At 39.7% G+C, this 22,867-nt stretch overlaps 1 protein-coding gene across 5 annotated transcripts in view; it reads right to left on the bottom strand.

The window, feature by feature from the left end:
- Positions 1 to 22,867, bottom strand: part of LOC144021954 (CUB and sushi domain-containing protein 3-like) — a 1,200,535-nt gene that overhangs the window by 735,235 nt on the left and 442,433 nt on the right. For all 5 annotated transcript variants that reach the window (XM_077526258.1, XM_077526261.1, XM_077526260.1 and 2 more), the window contains exon 25: positions 22,384 to 22,510. In XM_077526258.1, the coding sequence (XP_077382384.1) occupies positions 22,384 to 22,510 (127 nt within the window). The remainder of the gene's footprint in view (positions 1 to 22,383; positions 22,511 to 22,867) is intronic.

The following is a 22,867-nucleotide window of genomic DNA, read 5'->3' as shown; positions in this document are numbered from 1 at the left end:
GGTCCAGGTCAAGTCTTAACTCAGTCAGATGAAACGTGTAGGAGAAGTGGGCAAAAGTCTGCCCCCTGTGAATGTGCAAAAATCGTAAAAAATGGGACATTCAAAAATTCGTAGCTCACTTCCTGTTCATTTTAGCATATGGGTCCAAGAGACTTTTTTGTAGGTCTTGGGCTCCCTCATACACCTAAAAATATTCGTCGTTCTTGCTTAAACGTACAACCGGGGCTGCTTCGTTAAAAACTTCTAGGGGGCGCTATTGAGTCATTTTTGTAAAAATAGCACAATCAACAATAAAATATTGCTCATTTTACCAGGCCAGATGTGTGTGCCAAGTTTCAGGAGTTTCTGTGCATGTTTAGACCCTCAAAACTGGCGTTGTTTTCTTGGCGAACAGCGCTTAGCCACGCCCACAGCAATTCGCGAAAACTCACAAACTTCGTGTTGTGACATCATGAAGGCCGAAACCCTCATCTGAGCAAATCTGAGGTAGGTCCAGTTAACGTGTTTGGACAAAAACGTAGAAGAAAATTCGTAAGAAAAAAAAAATGCCACTAGGTGGCGCTATCAGTAAGATGAAATATAAGTTCGTAGATGTCTTTAGGGCTGGACTCTCATCAAATGTGTGAAATTTTGAGAAGATAGGATCATCTCGTTCAAGTTAATGCAGCTTTTATTGTCACGAAAAATCTTCAGACTTTGCGTCACCGTAGCGGCCACGCCCTTTGGCGAAAAGTTACAATATTCGGTGTGGGGCATCATCAACATCTTAAGGCTTTTCTGACCAACTTTCAACTGGATCCCTTCAACGAGCTCAGCGCAGTAGATAAAAACGTAAAGTATGACATTTATTGTCACCACTAGGTGGCGCTAAATGTATAACTGAATTTTATCATATAGATGTTTTCAGTCGGTGACTATTACATTGCCTGAGAAGTTTGAGATTTTTTGGAGCTTGAACATGGGAGTTATTAAGCATTTGCTCTTTCTGGACAAATGAAATTTTAAAGACAATATTTGATGCCCCGCCCCCATCATATAGTATTTCGAAAAGGCAAGACTTTTTGCCCAGTTGTTCTCTCAGGTCTTGAGATGATAAATGCCAAGTTTGATGTGAATTGGATGAAAAATGTTTGCAGAGGGGGAAAAAGCATGACCACAGTGAATGTGCCAAAATAGGCCAAAATTTGACATAAAAAAATTCATAGCTCATTTCCTGTACATTTTAGCTACATGGTCCCAATAGACTTTTTTTGTGCGTCTCGGGGTGCTACACGTGCCTGCCCATTTTCGTTGCTCTAGCTCAAACGTGCCAGGCTTGGTTTTTATTTTTCTACGCTAGGGGGCGCTATAGAGTCGCGTTGTTATGACGACTTCATAATATAAAATTTTTCGCCGGGCCTGAGGAGTGTGCAAAGTTTGGTGAGTTTTCGTGAATGTTTAGGTACTCAAAAATGCGATCGTTTGCGGAGAATAATAATAATAATAATAATAATAATAATAATAATAATAATAATAATAACTAGAGCTGCGAGCAGCTATAAAGGGCCCTCGCAGCCCGGGCTACGTTGGGGTCCTTGCACGTTGGGGTACTTGCACGTTGGGGTACTGGCACATTGGGGTACTGGCATATTGGAAGCAAAATTTCTTTGAAAATGGCATAATAAACGTTTACATGTAGAATATTTTTTTGCCAGTGTGTGTATCAAGCTCAACGGGTTTTGGTGATTGTTAAGACCTGCAAAAATCAGCGTCCTTTTTTATTTTTAGGCAATGAGTTGCCCTGATTGGTATTTTTTTGTAAAAGTGAATATACACATCATCGCTCGTTGTACTCATTGCACAATGTTACTTTTATTGTCCAAAGGGGCAATAAAAAATGAATAAAACAAAATGGAAACGTACATACGTTTGGATTGGTGTGAAGCTAGTGAACAATTTGAGTGGTGGAAACTAAAAGAATATTCATAAATGACTTAGTTATGACACTTAGAATGAGTGTACATTTTTTGTACAAAATACCGTATGTGGGGTATTTTTTTTAATTTTTTTATATAAGCCTCAAGGGCTAGGTGGCGCTGTATTTATAACTGAATGTTGTCATAGAGATAACTTCAGGCCTTGACGATAAACATACATGTCAAGTTTGGTATTTTTTGGAGCATGTACCGGAGAGTTATCAAGCATATCCTTTTTCATTGTGAAACACAAATTTTGATGCCCCGCCCTCATCATATAGTATTTCGAAAAGTCAAAATTTTTCCCCCTGTCGTTGGCTCAGGTCTTGACATGGTCCAGGCCAAGTCTTAACTCAGTCGGATGAAACGTGTAGGAGAAGTGGGCAAAAGTCTGCCCCCTGTGAATGTGCAAAAATCGTCAAAAATGGGACATTCAAAAATTCGTAGCTCACTTCCTGTTCATTTTAGCATATAGGTCCAAGAGACTTTTTTGTAGGTCTTGGGCTCCCTCATACACCTAAAAATATTCGTCGTTCTTGCTTAAACGTACAACTGGGGCTGCTTCGTTAAAAACTTCTAGGGGGCGCTATTGAGTCATTTTTGTAAAAATAGCACAATCAACAATAAAATATTGCTCATTTTACCAGGCCAGATGTGTGTGCCAAGTTTCATGAGTTTCTGTGCATGTTTAGAGCCTCAAAACTGGCGTTGTTTTCTTGGCGAACAGCGCTTAGCCACACCCACAGCAATTCGCGAAAACTCACAAACTTCGTGTTGTGACATCATGAAGGCCGAAACCCTCATCTGAGCAAATATGAGGTAGGTCCAGTTAACGTGTTTGGAGAAAAACGTAGAAGAAAATTCGTAAGAAAAAAAATTGCCACTAGGTGGCGCTATCAGTTAGATGAAATATAAGTCAGTAGATGTCTTTAGGGCTGGACTCTCATCAAATGTGTGAAATTTTGAGAAGATAGGATCATCTCAGTCAAGTTAATGCAGCTTTTATTTTCACGAAAAATCTTCAGACTTTGCGTCACCGTAGCGGCCACGCCCTTTGGCGAAAAGTTACAATATTCGGTGTGGGGCATGATCAACATCTTAAGGCTTTTCTGACCAATTTTCAAATGGATCCCTTCAACAAGCTCAGCACAGTAGCTAAAAACGTAAAGTATGACATTTATTGTAACCACTAGGTGGCGCTATATGTATAACTGAATTTTATCATATAGATGTTTTCAGGCCGTGACTATTACGTTGCCTGAGAAGTTTGAGATTTTTTGGAGCTTGAACATGGGAGTTATTAAGCATTTGCTCTTTCTGGACAAATGAAATTTTAAAGACAATATTTGATGCCCCGCCCCCATCATATAGTATTTCGAAAAGGCAAGACTTTTTGCCCAGTTGTTCTCTCAGGTCTTGAGATGATAAATGCCAAGTTTGATGTGAATTGGATGAAAAATGTTTGCAGAGGGGGAAAAAGCATGACCACAGTGAATGTGCCAAAATAGGCCAAAATTTGACATAAAAAAATTCATAGCTCATTTCCTGTACATTTTAGCTACATGGTCCCAATAGACTTTTTTTGTGCGTCTCGGGGTGCTACACGTGCCTGCCCATTTTCGTTGCTCTAGCTCAAACGTGCCAGGCTTGGTTTTTATTTTTCTACGCTAGGGGGCGCTATAGAGTCGCGTTGTTATGACGACTTCATAATATCAAATTTTTCGCCGGGCCTGAGGAGTGTGCAAAGTTTGGTGAGTTTTCGTGAATGTTTAGGTACTCAAAAATGCGATCGTTTGCGGAGAATAATAATAATAATAATAATAATAATAATAATAATAATAATAATAATAACTAGAGCTGCGAGCAGCTATAAAGGGCCCTCGCAGCCCGGGCTACGTTGGGGTCCTTGCACGTTGGGGTACTTGCACGTTGGGGTACTGGCACATTGGGGTACTGGCATATTGGAAGCAAAATTTCTTTGAAAATGGCATAATAAACGTTTACATGTAGAATATTTTTTTGCCAGTGTGTGTATCAAGCTCAACGGGTTTTGGTGATTGTTAAGACCTGCAAAAATCAGCGTCCTTTTTTATTTTTAGGCAATGAGTTGCCCTGATTGGTATTTTTTTGTAAAAGTGAATATACACATCATCGCTCGTTGTACTCATTGCACAATGTTACTTTTATTGTCCAAAGGGGCAATAAAAAATGAATAAAACAAAATGGAAACGTACATACGTTTGGATTGGTGTGAAGCTAGTGAACAATTTGAGTGGTGGAAACTAAAAGAATATTCATAAATGACTTAGTTATGACACTTAGAATGAGTGTACATTTTTTGTACAAAATACCGTATGTGGGGTATTTTTTTTAATTTTTTTATATAAGCCTCAAGGGCTAGGTGGCGCTGTATTTATAACTGAATGTTGTCATAGAGATAACTTCAGGCCTTGACGATAAACATACATGTCAAGTTTGGTATTTTTTGGAGCATGTACCGGAGAGTTATCAAGCATATCCTTTTTCATTGTGAAACACAAATTTTGATGCCCCGCCCTCATCATATAGTATTTCGAAAAGTCAAAATTTTTCCCCCTGTCGTTGGCTCAGGTCTTGACATGGTCCAGGCCAAGTCTTAACTCAGTCGGATGAAACGTGTAGGAGAAGTGGGCAAAAGTCTGCCCCCTGTGAATGTGCAAAAATCGTCAAAAATGGGACATTCAAAAATTCGTAGCTCACTTCCTGTTCATTTTAGCATATAGGTCCAAGAGACTTTTTTGTAGGTCTTGGGCTCCCTCATACACCTAAAAATATTCGTCGTTCTTGCTTAAACGTACAACTGGGGCTGCTTCGTTAAAAACTTCTAGGGGGCGCTATTGAGTCATTTTTGTAAAAATAGCACAATCAACAATAAAATATTGCTCATTTTACCAGGCCAGATGTGTGTGCCAAGTTTCATGAGTTTCTGTGCATGTTTAGAGCCTCAAAACTGGCGTTGTTTTCTTGGCGAACAGCGCTTAGCCACACCCACAGCAATTCGCGAAAACTCACAAACTTCGTGTTGTGACATCATGAAGGCCGAAACCCTCATCTGAGCAAATATGAGGTAGGTCCAGTTAACGTGTTTGGAGAAAAACGTAGAAGAAAATTCGTAAGAAAAAAAATTGCCACTAGGTGGCGCTATCAGTTAGATGAAATATAAGTCAGTAGATGTCTTTAGGGCTGGACTCTCATCAAATGTGTGAAATTTTGAGAAGATAGGATCATCTCAGTCAAGTTAATGCAGCTTTTATTTTCACGAAAAATCTTCAGACTTTGCGTCACCGTAGCGGCCACGCCCTTTGGCGAAAAGTTACAATATTCGGTGTGGGGCATGATCAACATCTTAAGGCTTTTCTGACCAATTTTCAAATGGATCCCTTCAACAAGCTCAGCACAGTAGCTAAAAACGTAAAGTATGACATTTATTGTAACCACTAGGTGGCGCTATATGTATAACTGAATTTTATCATATAGATGTTTTCAGGCCGTGACTATTACGTTGCCTGAGAAGTTTGAGATTTTTTGGAGCTTGAACATGGGAGTTATTAAGCATTTGCTCTTTCTGGACAAATGAAATTTTAAAGGCAATATTTGATGCCCCGCCCCCGTCATATAGTATTTCAAAAAGGCAAGATGTTTTGCCCAGTTGTTCTCTCAGGTCTTGAGATGATAAATGCCAAGTTTGAAGTCAATTGGATGAAAAATGTTTGCAAAGGGGGAAAAAGCATGACCACAGTGAATGCGCCAAAATAGGCCAAAATTGGACATTAAAAAATTCATAGCTCACTTCCTGTACATTTTAGCTACATGGTCCCAATAGACTTTTTTGTGCGTCTCGGGGTGCTACACGTGCCTGCCAATTTTCGTTGCTCGAGCTCAAACGTGTCGGGCTTGGTTTTTATTTTTCTACGCTAGGGGGCGCTATAGAGTCGCATTGTTATGACGACTTAATAATATCAAATTTTTCGCCGGGCCTGAGGAGTGTGCAAAGTTCGGTGAGTTTTCGTGAATGTTTAGGTACCCAAAATCGCGATCGTTTGCGGAGAATAAAGAAGAAGAAGAAGAAGAATAATAATAACTAGAGCTGCGAGCAGCTATAAAGGGCCCTCGCAGCCCGGGCCACGTTGGGGTCCTTGCACGTTGGGGTACTTGCACGTTAGGGTACTGGCATGTTGGGGTACTGGCATATTGGAAGCAAAATTTCTTTGAAAATGGCATAATAAACGTTTACATGTAGAATATTTTTTTGCCAGTGTGTGTGTCAAGCTCAACGGGTTTTGGTGATTGTTAAGACCTGCAAAAATCAGCGTCCTTTTTTATTTTTAGGCAATGAGTTGCCCTGATTGGTATTTTTTTGTAAAAGTGTATATACACATCATCGCTCGTTGTACTCATTGCACAATGTTACTTTTATTGTCCAAAGGGGCAATCAAAAATGAATAAAACAAAATGGAAACGTACATACGTTTGGATCGGTGTCAAGCCAGTGAACAATTTGAGTGGTGGAAACTAAAAGAATATTCATAAATGACTTAGTTATCACACTTAGAATGAGTGTACATTTTTTGTACAAAATACCGTATGTGGGGTATTTTTATTTTTTTTTATATAAGCCTCAAGGGCTAGGTGGCGCTGTATTTATAACTGAATGTTGTCATAGAGATACCTTCAGGCCTTGATTATAAGCATACATGTCAAGTGTGGGATTTTTTTTGGAGCATGTACCGTGGAGTTATTAAGCATATCCTTCATTCACGATATTGCTTTTAATGTCCATAGAGGCTATCAAAAATAAATAAAAATATATATATGTTTGGATAAGTCTGATGCCAGTGAACATTTTGAGTGGTGGAAACTAAAAGAATATTAAGAAATGACTTCGTTATCACACTTAGAATGAGTGTACATTTTTTGTACAAAATACCGTATGTGGGGTATTTTTTTTTTATTCCTCAAGGGCTAGGTGGCGCTGCATATATAACTGAATGTTGTCACAGAGATAACTTCAGGCCTTGACGATAAACATACATGTCAAGTTTGGGATTTTTTGGAGCATGTACCGGGGAGTTATCAAGCATATCCTTTTTCATTGCGAAACACAAAATTTGATGCCCCGCCCTCATCATATAGTATTTCGAAAAGTCAAAATTTTTCCCCCTGTCGTTGGCTCAGGTCTTGACATGGTCCAGGCCAAGTCTTAACTCAGTCGGATGAAACGTGTAGGAGAAGTGGGCAAAAGTCTGCCCCCTGTGAATGTGCAAAAATCGTAAAAAATGGGACATTCAAAAATTCATAGCTCACTTCCTGTTCATTTTAGCATATGGGTCCAAGAGACTTTTTTGTAGGACTTGGGCTCCCTCATACACCTAAAAATATTCGTCGTTCTTGCTTAAACGTACAACCGGGGCTGCTTTGTTAAAAACTTCTAGGGGGCGCTATTGAGTCATTTTTGTAAAAAATAGCACAATCAACAATAAAATATGGCCCATTTTACCAGGCCAGATGTGTGTGCCAAGTTTCATGAGTTTCTGTGCATGTTTAGACCCTCAAAACTGGCGTTGTTTTCTTGGCGAACAGCGCTTAGCCACACCCACAGCAATTCGCGAAAACTCACAAACTTCGTGTTGTGACATCATGAAGGCCGAAACCCTCATCTGAGCAAATATGAGGTAGGTCCAGTTAACGTGTTTGGAGAAAAACGTAGAAGAAAATTCGTAAGAAAAAAAATTGCCACTAGGTGGCGCTATCAGTTAGATGAAATATAAGTCAGTAGATGTCTTTAGGGCTGGACTCTCATCAAATGTGTGAAATTTTGAGAAGATAGGATCATCTCGGTCAAGTTAATGCAGCTTTTATTTTCACGAAAAATCTTCAGACTTTGCGTCACCGTAGCGGCCACGCCCTTTGGCGAAAAGTTACAATATTCGGTGTGGGGCATGATCAACATCTTAAGGCTTTTCTGACCAATTTTCAAATGGATCCCTTCAACAAGCTCAGCACAGTAGCTAAAAACGTAAAGTATGACATTTATTGTAACCACTAGGTGGCGCTATATGTATAACTGAATTTTATCATATAGATGTTTTCAGGCCGTGACTATTACGTTGCCTGAGAAGTTTGAGATTTTTTGGAGCTTGAACATGGGAGTTATTAAGCATTTGCTCTTTCTCGACAAATGAAATTTTAAAGGCAATATTTGATGCCCCGCCCCCGTCATATAGTATTTCAAAAAGGCAAGATGTTTTGCCCAGTTGTTCTCTCAGGTCTTGAGATGATAAATGCCAAGTTTGAAGTCAATTGGATGAAAAATGTTTGCAAAGGGGGAAAAAGCATGACCACAGTGAATGTGCCAAAATAGGCCAAAATTGGACATAAAAAAATTCATAGCTCACTTCCTGTACATTTTAGCTACATGGTCCCAAGAGACTTTTTTGTGCGTCTCGGGGTACTACACGTGCCTGCCAATTTTTGTTGCTCTAGCTCAAACGTGCCGGGCTTGGTTTTTATTTTTCTACGCTAGGGGGCGCTATCGAGTCGCATTGTTATAACGACTTCATAATATCAAATTTTTCGCCGGACCTGAGGAGTGTGCAAAGTTCGGTGAGTTTTCGTGAATATTTAGGTACCCAAAATCGCGATTGTTTGCGGAGAATAAAGAAGAAGAAGAAGAAGAAGAAGAAGAAGAAGAAGAAGAAGAATAACTAGAGCTGCGAGCAGCTATAAAGGGCCCTCGCAGCCCGGGCCACGTTGGGGTCCTTGCACGTTGTGGTACTTGCATGTTGGGGTACTGGCACATTGGGGTACTGGCATATTGGAAGCAAAATTTCTTTGAAAATGGCATAATAAACGTTTACATGTAGAATATTTTTTTGCCAGTGTGTGTGTCAAGCTCAACGGGTTTTGGTGATTGTTAAGACCTGCAAAAATCAGCGTCCTTTTTTATTTTTAGGCAATGAGTTGCCCTGATTGGTATTTTTTTGTAAAAGTGTATATACACATCATCGCTCGTTGTACTCATTGCACAATGTTACTTTTATTGTCCAAAGGGGCAATCAAAAATGAATAAAACAAAATGGAAACGTACATACGTTTGGATCGGTGTGAAGCCAGTGAACAATTTGAGTGGTGGAAACTAAAAGAATATTCATAAATGACTTAGTTATCACACTTAGAATGAGTGTACATTTTTTGTACAAAATACCGTATGTGGGGTATTTTTATTTTTTTTTATATAAGCCTCAAGGGCTAGGTGGCGCTGTATTTATAACTGAATGTTGTCATAGAGATACCTTCAGGCCTTGATTATAAGCATACATGTCAAGTGTGGGATTTTTTTTGGAGCATGTACCGTGGAGTTATTAAGCATATCCTTCATTCACGATATTGCTTTTAATGTCCATAGAGGCTATCAAAAATAAATAAAAATATATATATGTTTGGATAAGTCTGATGCCAGTGAACATTTTGAGTGGTGGAAACTAAAAGAATATTCAGAAATGACTTCGTTATCACACTTAGAATGAGTGTACATTTTTTGTACAAAATACCGTATGTGGGGTATTTTTTTTTTTATTCCTCAAGGGCTAGGTGGCGCTGCATATATAACTGAATGTTGTCACAGAGATAACTTCAGGCCTTGACGATAAACATACATGTCAAGTTTGGGATTTTTTGGAGCATGTACCGGGGAGTTATCAAGCATATCCTTTTTCATTGCGAAACACAAAATTTGATGCCCCGCCCTCATCATATAGTATTTCGAAAAGTCAAAATTTTTCCCCCTGTCGTTGGCTCAGGTCTTGACATGGTCCAGGCCAAGTCTTAACTCAGTCGGATGAAACGTGTAGGAGAAGTGGGCAAAAGTCTGCCCCCTGTGAATGTGCAAAAATCGTAAAAAATTGGACATTCAAAAATTCATAGCTCACTTCCTGTTCATTTTAGCATATGGGTCCAAGAGACTTTTTTGTAGGACTTGGGCTCCCTCATACACCTAAAAATATTCGTCGTTCTTGCTTAAACGTACAACCGGGGCTGCTTTGTTAAAAACTTCTAGGGGGCGCTATTGAGTCATTTTTGTAAAAAATAGCACAATCAACAATAAAATATGGCTCATTTTACCAGGCCAAATGTGTGTGCCAAGTTTCATGAGTTTCTGTGCATGTTTAGACCCTCAAAACTGGCGTTGTTTTCTTGGCGAACAGCGCTTAGCCACACCCACAGCAATTCGCGAAAACTCACAAACTTCGTGTTGTGACATCATGAAGGCCGAAACCCTCATCTGAGCAAATATGAGGTAGGTCCAGTTAACGTGTTTGGAGAAAAACGTAGAAGAAAATTCGTAAGAAAAAAAATTGCCACTAGGTGGCGCTATCAGTTAGATGAAATATAAGTCAGTAGATGTCTTTAGGGCTGGACTCTCATCAAATGTGTGAAATTTTAAGAAGATAGGATCATCTCGGTCAAGTTAATGCAGCTTTTATTTTCACGAAAAATCTTCAGACTTTGCGTCACCGTAGCGGCCACGCCCTTTGGCGAAAAGTTACAATATTCGGTGTGGGGCATGATCAACATCTTAAGGCTTTTCTGACCAATTTTCAAATGGATCCCTTCAACAAGCTCAGCACAGTAGCTAAAAACGTAAAGTATGACATTTATTGTAACCACTAGGTGGCGCTATATGTATAACTGAATTTTATCATATAGATGTTTTCAGGCCGTGACTATTACGTTGCCTGAGAAGTTTGAGATTTTTTGGAGCTTGAACATGGGAGTTATTAAGCATTTGCTCTTTCTCGACAAATGAAATTTTAAAGGCAATATTTGATGCCCCGCCCCCGTCATATAGTATTTCAAAAAGGCAAGATGTTTTGCCCAGTTGTTCTCTCAGGTCTTGAGATGATAAATGCCAAGTTTGAAGTCAATTGGATGAAAAATGTTTGCAAAGGGGGAAAAAGCATGACCACAGTGAATGTGCCAAAATAGGCCAAAATTGGACATAAAAAAATTCATAGCTCACTTCCTGTACATTTTAGCTACATGGTCCCAAGAGACTTTTTTGTGCGTCTCGGGGTACTACACGTGCCTGCCAATTTTTGTTGCTCTAGCTCAAACGTGCCGGGCTTGGTTTTTATTTTTCTACGCTAGGGGGCGCTATCGAGTCGCATTGTTATAACGACTTCATAATATCAAATTTTTCGCCGGACCTGAGGAGTGTGCAAAGTTCGGTGAGTTTTCGTGAATATTTAGGTACCCAAAATCGCGATTGTTTGCGGAGAATAAAGAAGAAGAAGAAGAAGAATAATAATAACTAGAGCTGCGAGCAGCTATAAAGGGCCCTCGCAGCCCGGGCCACGTTGGGGTACTTGCACGTTGGGGTACTTGCACGTTGGGGTACTGGCACGTTGGGGTACTGGCAAGTTTAGGTACGGCACATTGGAAGCAGAATTTCTTTGAAAATGGCATGATAAACCTTGACATGTGGATTTTTTTTTTTTTTGTAAAAATACCGTTAAGTTGGTGTATTTTTTTTTATGCCTCTAGGGCTAGGTGGCGCTGTATATATAATGGAATGTTGTCATAGGGATACCTTCAAGCCTTGACTCTAAACATACATGTCAAGTGTGGGATTTTTTTGGAGCATGTACCGTGGAGTTATTAAGCATATCCTTCATTCACGATATTGCTTTTAATGTCCATTAGAGGCTATCAAAAATAAATTAAAAAAAAGTACATGTTTGGATAAGTCTAATGCCAGTGAACATTTTGAGTGGTGGAAAGTAAAAGAATATTCATAAATGACTTAGTTATCACACTTAGAATGAGTTGACATTTTTTGTACAAAATACCGTATGTGGGGTATTTTTTTTTCACGCCTGAAGGGCTAGGTGGCGCTGCATATATAACTGAATTTTGTCATAGAGATACCTTCAGGCTTTGACTATAAACATACATGTCAAGTTTGGGATTTTTTGGAGCATGTACCGGGGAGTTATTAAGCATATCCTTTTTCAGTGCGAAACACAAAATTTGATGCCCCGCCCTCATCATATAGTATTTCCAAAAGTCAAGATTTTTCTGCCTGTAGTTGGCTCAGGTCTTGACATGGTCCAGGTCAAGTCTAAAGTCAGTCGGATGAAATGTGTAGGAGAAGTGGGCAAAAGTATGCCCCCTGAAAATGTGCAAAAATCGTCAAAAATGGGACATTCAAAAATTCATAGCTCACTTCCTGTTCATTTTAGCACATGGGTCCAAGAGACTTTTTTGTAGGTCTTGGACTCCTTCATACACCTAAAAATTTTCGTACATCTTGCTTAAACGTACAATCGGGGCTGCTTCGTTAAAAATTTCTAGGGGGCGCTATTGAGTCATTTTTGTAAAAATAGGACAATACATGATAAAATATTGCTCATTTTGCCAGGCCAGATGTGTGTGCCAAGTTTCATGAGTTTCTGCACATGTTTAGACCATCAAAACTAGCGTTGTTTTCTTGGCGAACAGTGCTTAGCCACGCCCACAGCGATTCGCGAAAACTCACAAACTTCGTGTTGTGACATCATGAAGGCCGAAACCCCCATCTGAGCAAATATGAGGTTGGTCCAGTTAACGTGTTTGGAGAAAAATGTACAAGAAAATTCGTAAGAAAAAAAATTGCCACTAGGTGGCGCTATCAGTTAGATGAAATATAAGTTCGTAGATGTCTTTAGGGCTGGACTCTCATCAAATGTGTGAAATTTTGAGAAGATAGGATCATCTCGGTCAAGTTCATGCAGCTTTTATTGTCACGAAAAATCTTCAGACTTTGCGTCACCGTAGCGGCCACGCCCTTTGGCGAAAAGTTACAATATTCGGTGTGGGGCATCATCAACATCTTAAGGCTTTTCTGACCAATTTTCAACTGGATCCCTTCAACGAGCTCAGCACAGTAGCTAAAAACGTAAAGTATGACATTTATTGTAACCACTAGGTGGCGCTATATGTATAACTGAATTTTTTCATATAGGTGTTTTCAGGCCGTGACTATTACGTTGCCTGAGAAGTTTGAGATTTTTTGGAGCTTGTACATGGGAGTTATTCAGCATTTGCTCTTTCTGGACAAATGAAATTTTAAAGGCAATATTTGATGCCCCGCCCCCGTCATATAGTATTTCGAAAACGCAAGATTTTTTGCCTAGTTTTTCTCTTAAGTCTTGAGATGATAAATGCCAAGTTTAAAGTCAATGGGATGAAAAATGTTTGCATAGGGGGAAAAAGTATGACCACAGTGAATGTGCCAAAATAGGCCAAAATTGGACATTAAAAAATTCATAGCTCACTTCCTGTACATTTTAGGAAATGGCTTCCACTGACTTTTTTGTGCGTCTCGTAGTGCTACACGTGCCTGCCAATTTTCGTAGCTCTAGCTCAAACGGGCCGGGATTGGTTTTTATTTTTCTACGCTAGGTGGCGCTATAGAGTCGCGTTGTTATGACAACTACATAATATCAAATTTTTCGCCGGGCCCGAAGAGACTGCAAAGTTTGGTGAGTTTTCGTAAATGTTTAGGCCCTCAAAAATGCGATCGTTTACGGAGAAGAAGAAGAAGAAGAATAATAATAATTCTTACAAAAACAAGAGGGACCTCGCAGCGGTCGCTGCTCGGGCCCTAACTAGAGCTGCGAGCAGCTATAAAGGGCCCTCGCAGCCCGGGCCACGTTGGGGTACTTGCACGTTAGGGTACTGGCACGTTGGGGTACAGGCATATTGGAAGCAAAATTTCTTTGAAAATGGCATAATAAACGTTTACATGTAGAATATTTTTTTTGCCAGTGTCTGTCAAGCTCAACGGGTTTTGGTGATTGTTAAGACCTGCAAAAATCAGCGTCCTTATTTATTTTTAGGCAATGAGTTGCCCTGATTGGTATTTTTTGTAAAAGTGTATATATACATCATCGCTCGTTGTACTCATTGCACAATGTTACTTTTATTGTCCAAAGGGGCAATCAAAAATGAATAAAACAAAATGGAAACGTACATACGTTTGGATCGGTGTGAAGCCAGTGAACAATTTGAGTGGTGGAAACTAAAAGAATATTCATAAATGACTTAGTTATAACACTTAGAATGAGTTTACATTTTTTGTACAAAATACCGTATGTGTGTTTTTTTTTTTTATATAAGCCTCAAGGGCTAGGTGGCGCTGTATTTATAACTGAATGTTGTCATCGAGATACCTTCAGGCCTTGATTATAAGCATACATGTAAAGTGTGGGATTTTTTTTGGAGCATGTACCGTGGAGTTATTAAGCATATCCTTCATTCACGATATTGCTTTTAATGTCCACAGAGGCTATCAAAAATAAATAAAAATATATATATGTTTGGATAAGTCTGATGCCAGTGAACATTTTGAGTGGTGGAAACTAAAAGAATATTCATAAATGACTTAGTTATCACACTTAGAATGAGTTTACATTTTTTGTACAAAATACCGTATGTGGGGTATTTTTTTTTTATGCCTCAAGGGCTAGGTGACGCTGCACATATAACTGAATGTTGTCATTGAGATAGCTTCAGGCCTTGACGATAAACATACATGTCAAGTTTGGGATTTTTTGGAGCATGTACCGGGGAGTTATGAAGCATATCCTTTTTCAGTGCGAAACACAAAATTTGATGCCCCGCCTTCATCATATAGTATTTCGAAAAGTCAAGATTTTTCCCCCTGTCGTTGGCTCAGGTCTTGACATGGTCCAGGTCAAGTCTTAACTCAGTCAGATGAAACGTGTAGGAGAAGTGGGCAAAAGTCTGCCCCCTGTGAATGTGCAAAAATCGTCAAAAATGGGACATTCAAAAATTCGTAGCTCACTTCCTGTTCATTTTAGCATATGGGTCCAAGAGACTTTTTTGTAGGTCTTTGGCTCCCTCATACACCTAAAAATTTTCGTAGATCTTGCTTAAACGTACAATCGGGGCTACTTCGTTAAAAATTTCTAGGGGGCGCTATTGAGTCATTTTTGTAAAAATAGGACAATACATGATAAAATATTGCTCATTTTGCCAGGCCAGATATGTGTGCCACGTTTCATGAGTTTCTGCGCATGTTTAGACCCTCAAAACCGGCGTTGTTTTCTTGGCGAACAGTGCTTAGCCACGCCCACAGCGATTCGCGAAAACTCACAAACTTCGTGTTGTGACATCATGAAAGCCGAATCCCTCATCTGAGCAAATATGAGGTAGGTCCAGTTCACGTGTTTGGAGAAAAAACGTAGAAGAAAATTCGTAAGAAAAAAAATTGCCACTAGTTGGCGCTATCAGTAAGATGAAATATAAGTTCATAGATGTCTTTAGGGCTGGACTCTCATCAAATGTGTGAAATTTTGAGAAGATAGGATCATCTCGGTCAAGTTCATGCAGCTTTTATTGTCACGAAAAATCTTTAGACTTTGCGTCACCGTAGCGGCCACGCCCTTTGGCGAAAAGTTACAATATTCGGTGTGGGGCATGATCAACATCTTAAGGCTTTTCTGACCAATTTTCAACTGGATCCCTTCAACGAGCTCAGCGCAGTAGCTAAAAACGTAAAGTATGACATTTATTGTTACCACTAGGTGGCGCTATATGTATAACTGAATTTTATCATATAGATGTTTTCAGGCCGTGACTATTACATTGCCTGAGAAGTTTGAGATTTTTTGGAGCTTGAACATGGGAGTTATTAAGCATTTGCTCTTTCTGGACAAATGAAATTTTAAAGGCAATATTTGATGGCCTGCCCCCGTCATATAGTATTTCAAAAAGGCAAGATGTTTTGCCCAGTTGTTCTCTCAGGTCTTGAGATGATAAATGCCAAGTTTGAAGTCAATTGGATGAAAAATGTTTGCAAAGGGGGAAAAAGCATGACCACAGTGAATGTGCCAAAATAGGCCAAAATTGGACATTAAAAAATTCATAGCTCACTTCCTGTACATTTTAGCTACATGGTCCCAATAGACTTTTTTGTGCGTCTCGGGGTGCTACACGTCCCTGCCACTTTTTGTTGCTCTAGCTCAAACGTGCCGGGCTTGGTTTTTATTTTTCTACGCTAGGGGGCGCTATCGAGTCGCATTGTTATGACGACTTAATAATATCAAATTTTTCGCCGGGCCTGAGGAGTGTGCAAAGTTCGGTGAGTTTTCGTGAATGTTTAGGTACCCAAAATCGCGATCGTTTGCGGAGAATAAAGAAGAAGAAGAAGAAGAAGAAGAACTAGAGCTGCGAGCAGCTATAAAGGGCCCTCGCAGCCCGGGCCACGTTGGGGTACTTGCACGTTGGGGTACTTGCACGTTGGGGTACTGGCACGTTGGGGTACTGGCAAGTTTAGGTAAGGCACATTGGAAGCAGAATTTCTTTGAAAATGGCATGATAAACCTTGACATGTGGATTTTTTTTTTTTTTGTAAAAATACCGTTAAGTTGGTGTATTTTTTTTTATGCCTCTAGGGCTAGGTGGCGCTGTATATATAATGGAATGTTGTCATAGGGATACCTTCAAGCCTTGACTCTAAACATACATGTCAAGTGTGGGATTTTTTTGGAGCATGTACCGTGGAGTTATTAAGCATATCCTTCATTCACGATATTGCTTTTAATGTCCATTAGAGGCTATCAAAAATAAATAAAAAAGTACATGTTTGGATAAGTCTAATGCCAGTGAACATTTTGAGTGGTGGAAAGTAAAAGAATATTCATAAATGACTTAGTTATCACACTTAGAATGAGTTTACATTTTTTGTACAAAATACCGTATGTGGGGTATTTTTTTGTTTTGCCTCAAGGGCGAGGTGGCGCTGCATATATAACTGAATGTTGTCATAGAGATACCTTCAGGCCTTGACGATAAACATACATGTCAAGTTTGGGATTTTTTGGAGCATGTATCGGGGAGTTATTAAGCATATCCTTTTTCAGTGCGAAACACAAATTTTGATGCCCCGCGCTCATCATATAGTATTTCCAAAAGTCAAGATTTTTCCGTCTGTTGTTGGCTCAGGTCTTGGCATGGTCCAGGTCAAGTCATAAGTCAGTCGGATAAAACATGTAGGAGAAGTGGGCAAAAGTATGCCCCCTGAAAATGTGCAAAAATCGTCAAAAATGGGACATTCAAAAATTCGTACCTCACTTCCTGTTCATTTTAGCATATGGGTCCAAGAGACTTTTTTGTAGGTCTTTGGCTCCGTCATACACGTAAAAATTTTCGTAGATCTTGCTTAAACGTAGAATCGGGGCTGCTTCGTTAAAAATTTCTAGGGGGCGCTATTGAGTCATTTTTGTAAAAATAGTACAATCAACAATAAAATATTGTTCATTTTACCAGGCCAGATGTGTGTGCCAAGTTTCATGAGTTTCTGCGCATGTTTAGACCCTCAAAACTAGCGTTGTTTTCTTGGCGAACAGTGCTTAGCCACGCCCACAGCGATTCGCGAAAACTCACAAACTTCGTGTTGTGACATCATGAAGGCCGAAACCCTCATCTGAGCAAATATGAGGTTGGTCCAGTTAACGTGTTTGGAGAAAAATGTACAAGAAAATTCGTAAGAAAAAAAATTGCCACTAGGTGGCGCTATCAGTAAGATGAAATATAAGTTCGTAGATGTCTTTAGGGCTGGACTCTCATCAAATGTGTGAAATTTTGAGAAGATAGGATCATCTCGGTCAAGTTCATGCAGCTTTTATTGTCACGAAAAATTTTCGGACTTTGCGTCACCGTAGCGGCCACGCCCTTTGGCGAAAAGTTACAATATTCGGTGTGGGGCATGATCAACATCTTAAGGCTTTTCTGACCAATTTTCAACTGGATCCCTTCAACGAGCTCGGCACAGTAGCTAAAAACGTAAAGTATGACATTTATTGTTACCACTAGGTGGCGCTATATGTATAACTGAATTTTATCATATAGATGCTTTCAGGCCGTGACTATTACGTTGCCTGAGAAGTTTGAGATTTTTTGGAGCTTGAACATGGGAGTTATCACACTTAGAATGAGTTGACATTTTTTGTACAAAATACCGTATGTGGGGTATTTTTTTTTCACGCCTGAAGGGCTAGGTGGCGCTGCATATATAACTGAATTTTGTCATAGAGATACCTTCAGGCTTTGACTATAAACATACATGTCAAGTTTGGGATTTTTTGGAGCATGTACCGGGGAGTTATTAAGCATATCCTTTTTCAGTGCGAAACACAAAATTTGATGCCCCGCCCTCATCATATAGTATTTCCAAAAGTCAAGATTTTTCTGCCTGTAGTTGGCTCAGGTCTTGACATGGTCCAGGTCAAGTCTAAAGTCAGTCGGATGAAATGTGTAGGAGAAGTGGGCAAAAGTATGCCCCCTGAAAATGTGCAAAAATCGTCAAAAATGGGACATTCAAAAATTCATAGCTCACTTCCTGTTCATTTTAGCACATGGGTCCAAGAGACTTTTTTGTAGGTCATGGACTCCCTCATACACCTAAAAATTTTCGTAGATCTTGCTTAAACGTACAATCGGGGCTGCTTCGTTAAAAATTTCTAGGGGGCGCTATTGAGTCATTTTTGTAAAAATAGGACAATACATGATAAAATATTGCTCATTTTGCCAGGCCAGATGTGTGTGCCAAGTTTCATGAGTTTCTGCGCATGTTTAGACCATCAAAACTAGCGTTGTTTTCTTGGTGAACAGTGCTTAGCCACGCCCACAGCGATTCGCGAAAACTCACAAACTTCGTGTTGTGACATCATGAAGGCCGAAACCCCCATCTGAGCAAATATGAGGTTGGTCCAGTTAACGTGTTTGGAGAAAAATGTACAAGAAAATTCGTAAGAAAAAAAATTGCCACTAGGTGGCGCTATCAGTTAGATGAAATATAAGTTCGTAGATGTCTTTAGGGCTGGACTCTCATCAAATGTGTGAAATTTTGAGAAGATAGGATCATCTCGGTCAAGTTCATGCAGCTTTTATTGTCACGAAAAATCTTCAGACTTTGCGTCACCGTAGCGGCCACGCCCTTTGGCGAAAAGTTACAATATTCGGTGTGGGGCATCATCAACATCTTAAGGCTTTTCTGACCAATTTTCAACTGGATCCCTTCAACGAGCTCAGCACAGTAGCTAAAAACGTAAAGTATGACATTTATTGTAACCACTAGGTGGCGCTATATGTATAACTGAATTTTTTCATATAGGTGTTTTCAGGCCGTGACTATTACGTTGCCTGAGAAGTTTGAGATTTTTTGGAGCTTGTACATGGGAGTTATTCAGCATTTGCTCTTTCTGGACAAATGAAATTTTAAAGGCAATATTTGATGCCCCGCCCCCGTCATATAGTATTTCGAAAACGCAAGATTTTTTGCCTAGTTTTTCTCTTAAGTCTTGAGATGATAAATGCCAAGTTTAAAGTCAATGGGATGAAAAATGTTTGCATAGGGGGAAAAAGCATGACCACAGTGAATGTGCCAAAATAGGCCAAAATTGGACATTAAAAAATTCATAGCTCACTTCCTGTACATTTTAGGAAATGGCTTCCACTGACTTTTTTGTGCGTCTCGTAGTGCTACACGTGCCTGCCATTTTTCGTAGCTCTAGCTCAAACGGACCGGGATTGGTTTTTATTTTTCTACGCTAGGTGGCGCTATAGAGTCGCGTTGTTATGACAACTACATAATATCAAATTTTTCGCCGGGCCCGAAGAGACTGCAAAGTTTGGTGAGTTTTCGTAAATGTTTAGGCCCTCAAAAATGCGATCGTTTACGGAGAAGAAGAAGAAGAAGAATAATAATAATTCTTACAAAAACAAGAGGGACCTCGCAGCGGTCGCTGCTCGGGCCCTAATAATAATAATTTTTACAAAAACAATAGGGACCTCGCAGCGGTCGCTGCTCGGGCCCTAATAATAATAATAATAATAATAATAATTTTTACAAAAACAATAGGGACCTCGCAGCGGTCGCTGCTCGGGCCCTAATAATAATTTTTACAAAAACAATAGGGACCTCGCAGCGGTCGCTGCTCGGGCCCTAATAATAATAATAATAATAATAATAATAATAATAATTTTTACAAAAACAATAGGGACCTCGCAGCAGTCGCTGCTCGGGCCCTAATAATAATAATTTTTACAAAAACAATAGGGACCTCGCAGCGGTCGCTGCTCGGGCCCTAAAAAACACTGAAAACACTGACAAACATTCAGAAAAAATTTGAAAAAAAAACAATGACAGCCTTTTGCTGCATTCACATTGTTCGAGGAAAATGTAAACTACAAAATGACTAATTCCCATAAATTGTTTGTAATTCTGGTTAACACAGTCAGTACAAATCATTATGGGTTACGTCAAGTTACTTATTTCAAATAATTAAATTAATGTTATTATAAATAAATAGGGGGTGGCACGGTGGACGAGTGGTTAGCACCGCAGTACTCCCAGTACTGAGGACGCAAGATCCAGTCCAGGCCTTCCTGGGTGGAGTTTGCATGTTCTCCCGTGCCTGTGTGGGTCTTCTCCGGGTACTCCGGTCTCCTCCCACATTCCAAAGACATGCATGGCAGGTTAATTGGGTGCTCTGAATTGTCCCTAGATGTGCTTGTGGGGGTGGATGGTTGGTTGTCTCTGTGTGCCCTGTGATTGGCTGACAACTAATTCAGGGTGTACCCCGCCTATTGCCCGAAGCCAGCTGGAATAGGCTGCACACCCCCGCGACCCTTGTGAGGAGCAAGTGGTTAAGACAATGGATGGATGAATAAATAAATAGATAAATATGTTTATAATCGTGTAAATTATGTTTTGTCATTCACAGTTGTCTGTACGGGGGGGTCGTCATCGTTGAGTGACCTCAAGTTGAAGGGGAGGCCAATAACATCCCCCACAAACCGCCACACACGTTCTGAATGCAGTACACACACACACCAGGAAGAAAACTAAAAGCCTTTTCAGAAACTTCACTGTCTTATTTTGCAACAGAACAATGAATTATGGAATGTTATGTGTTATGTTTGACATTTTTTTAAAATGTTGACTCCATGAAATGTAATGAAAATTTTCCATTGCAGTGGCAGATTATTCACTAAACTTTCAAGTTTATGGACGTTTTAACAGCGTAAGCTAGGTAACATTTCATTTGAGGTATTAAACTGTACGTGTTGCATTGATTGAATTTTGACCTTAGAATCTCGGTAAACATGGGATCTAGTCTTTACCAAAACCCTGTGCCAGTTGGTAGCTTTCCGTTCTGGTCTTAGTGTGCAGACCCCCTGTGGAACTAGGCCGCAAGCTTTATAGACAGCGCTTTTGTTCAGTATTAATAGAATGGATATCAGTTATATTTGATCCGACTTTTTGAGGTACCATTTGTGATATTTATTCATTTAAAATATTGTAAGCCAAAAAATGTTGCTTCCTTCCTAAAAACAACTTGCACAAGTCTGTTACGTACCGAGGTTGGATCCCAAAACGCAGACACAAATAGGATTTAACTCTTTATTCACACAACTTGACTAAACAAAAAACAACGAACAAACAAACAAACAAAGAACATATCGAGAATCACGAGACGCGAAGCCCCCTTGGGCTGTGGAGATGCACAGAGGAACAGAGGTAATAATCCGACAAAACACACATTTCTCAGATAGCTTATATAGACAGTGAATCGATCTCATTGGTTGTGGCTAGACGTGGGTAACAGTACTGACATGGAATTATCTGGTTGGCTGTTGCCCAGATAAAGAGATGAAAGATTCTTGACATCACATAGCTCCTGACATCAGATAGTGTTTCACCAGTTGAAACCAGATGCTGTTACATCAGTTCAAAACAGACACTTGACCTAAGTTCAAAACAGACGCTTGACCACACGGGCATGACCCAAACATTACCCTTGCATGACCCTAGTCATGAGTCAAGACCCAAACATTACTGTTGCATGACCCTAGTCATGACAGGGCTTTCTGAGAAGGTTCAATCGAACTTGGCAAGATTAAATACAAGTAAAATGAGAAATCAATTTAGTGAGCAATGTTACGCTTTTGGGCATTCCTATTGAGGTTTGGTGCAATCGTTCAAAATCTACTTAAGTTAAAAATACAACGGAGTCTTTTGCATCAGTACTGTATGACTCAGATGAATCAAATTATGTTTGCTCTTCCAAGACCTCTACGACATTCCGGTTTCTTTGTCAAAGCATTTCAGATCTTTCAGTTCGTCCATGTGCAATTTACACAATAAGTTATTTGTCATATAAGGTATATTTCTATCCTTGCAGATATAGTGCATTCTCAATTGAATTTTTTTTTTTTTTTTTAATTTGCAGATTCTGACATTCATTGCTTTGATACAATGAAAGTGAGGCAAACAAGTTCAGTTTTTCATTTACCCGGTACTGCTACCAACTGGTGTTACCTGACAATATTTCCAGAGTTGACCTCAATAGTCCATGTGCATCTCAGGTTGTTGTCATAGGGAAACGGGTAGCCAGGCGAAAGTATGCGCCCTGAAGATTTCCCCTTGAAATTGCCACCACACTCCGCTGAATGCACACACACATAAGAGAGCGATGATGACATGTTGAATTGGGAAGACTACCGAATGAACAATACTGAGCTCTCTCTCAGGAAAAAAAAGCAAAAAAAAAAAACGACTGAGTATTGTTCCTTCCTCTTATCTTTTACTTTGCACAAAAACCTCATTTTTTACAGTGCAGTAAGACCATGATGGTGTGTTCAATTAGAAGTCGAAATTTAAATCACTGACAGAATAGCGTGATCCCACTGCTTCCCAGCCTTATAAATGTATAACAAAACATTTAACTATAAAGTTTACATGTTGAGCAGATAGCATGTCTGGCTTGTAAGATTCATCTTCCTTGATGAGTTAGAGTCGTGAC

Source organism: Festucalex cinctus, chromosome 7, assembly GCF_051991245.1.
Source record: "Festucalex cinctus isolate MCC-2025b chromosome 7, RoL_Fcin_1.0, whole genome shotgun sequence".
Classification (NCBI taxonomy): domain Eukaryota; kingdom Metazoa; phylum Chordata; class Actinopteri; order Syngnathiformes; family Syngnathidae; genus Festucalex; species Festucalex cinctus.
The sequence above is the reverse complement of the archived record's forward strand: the minus strand, read 5'-3'. Positions and strand labels throughout refer to the sequence as shown.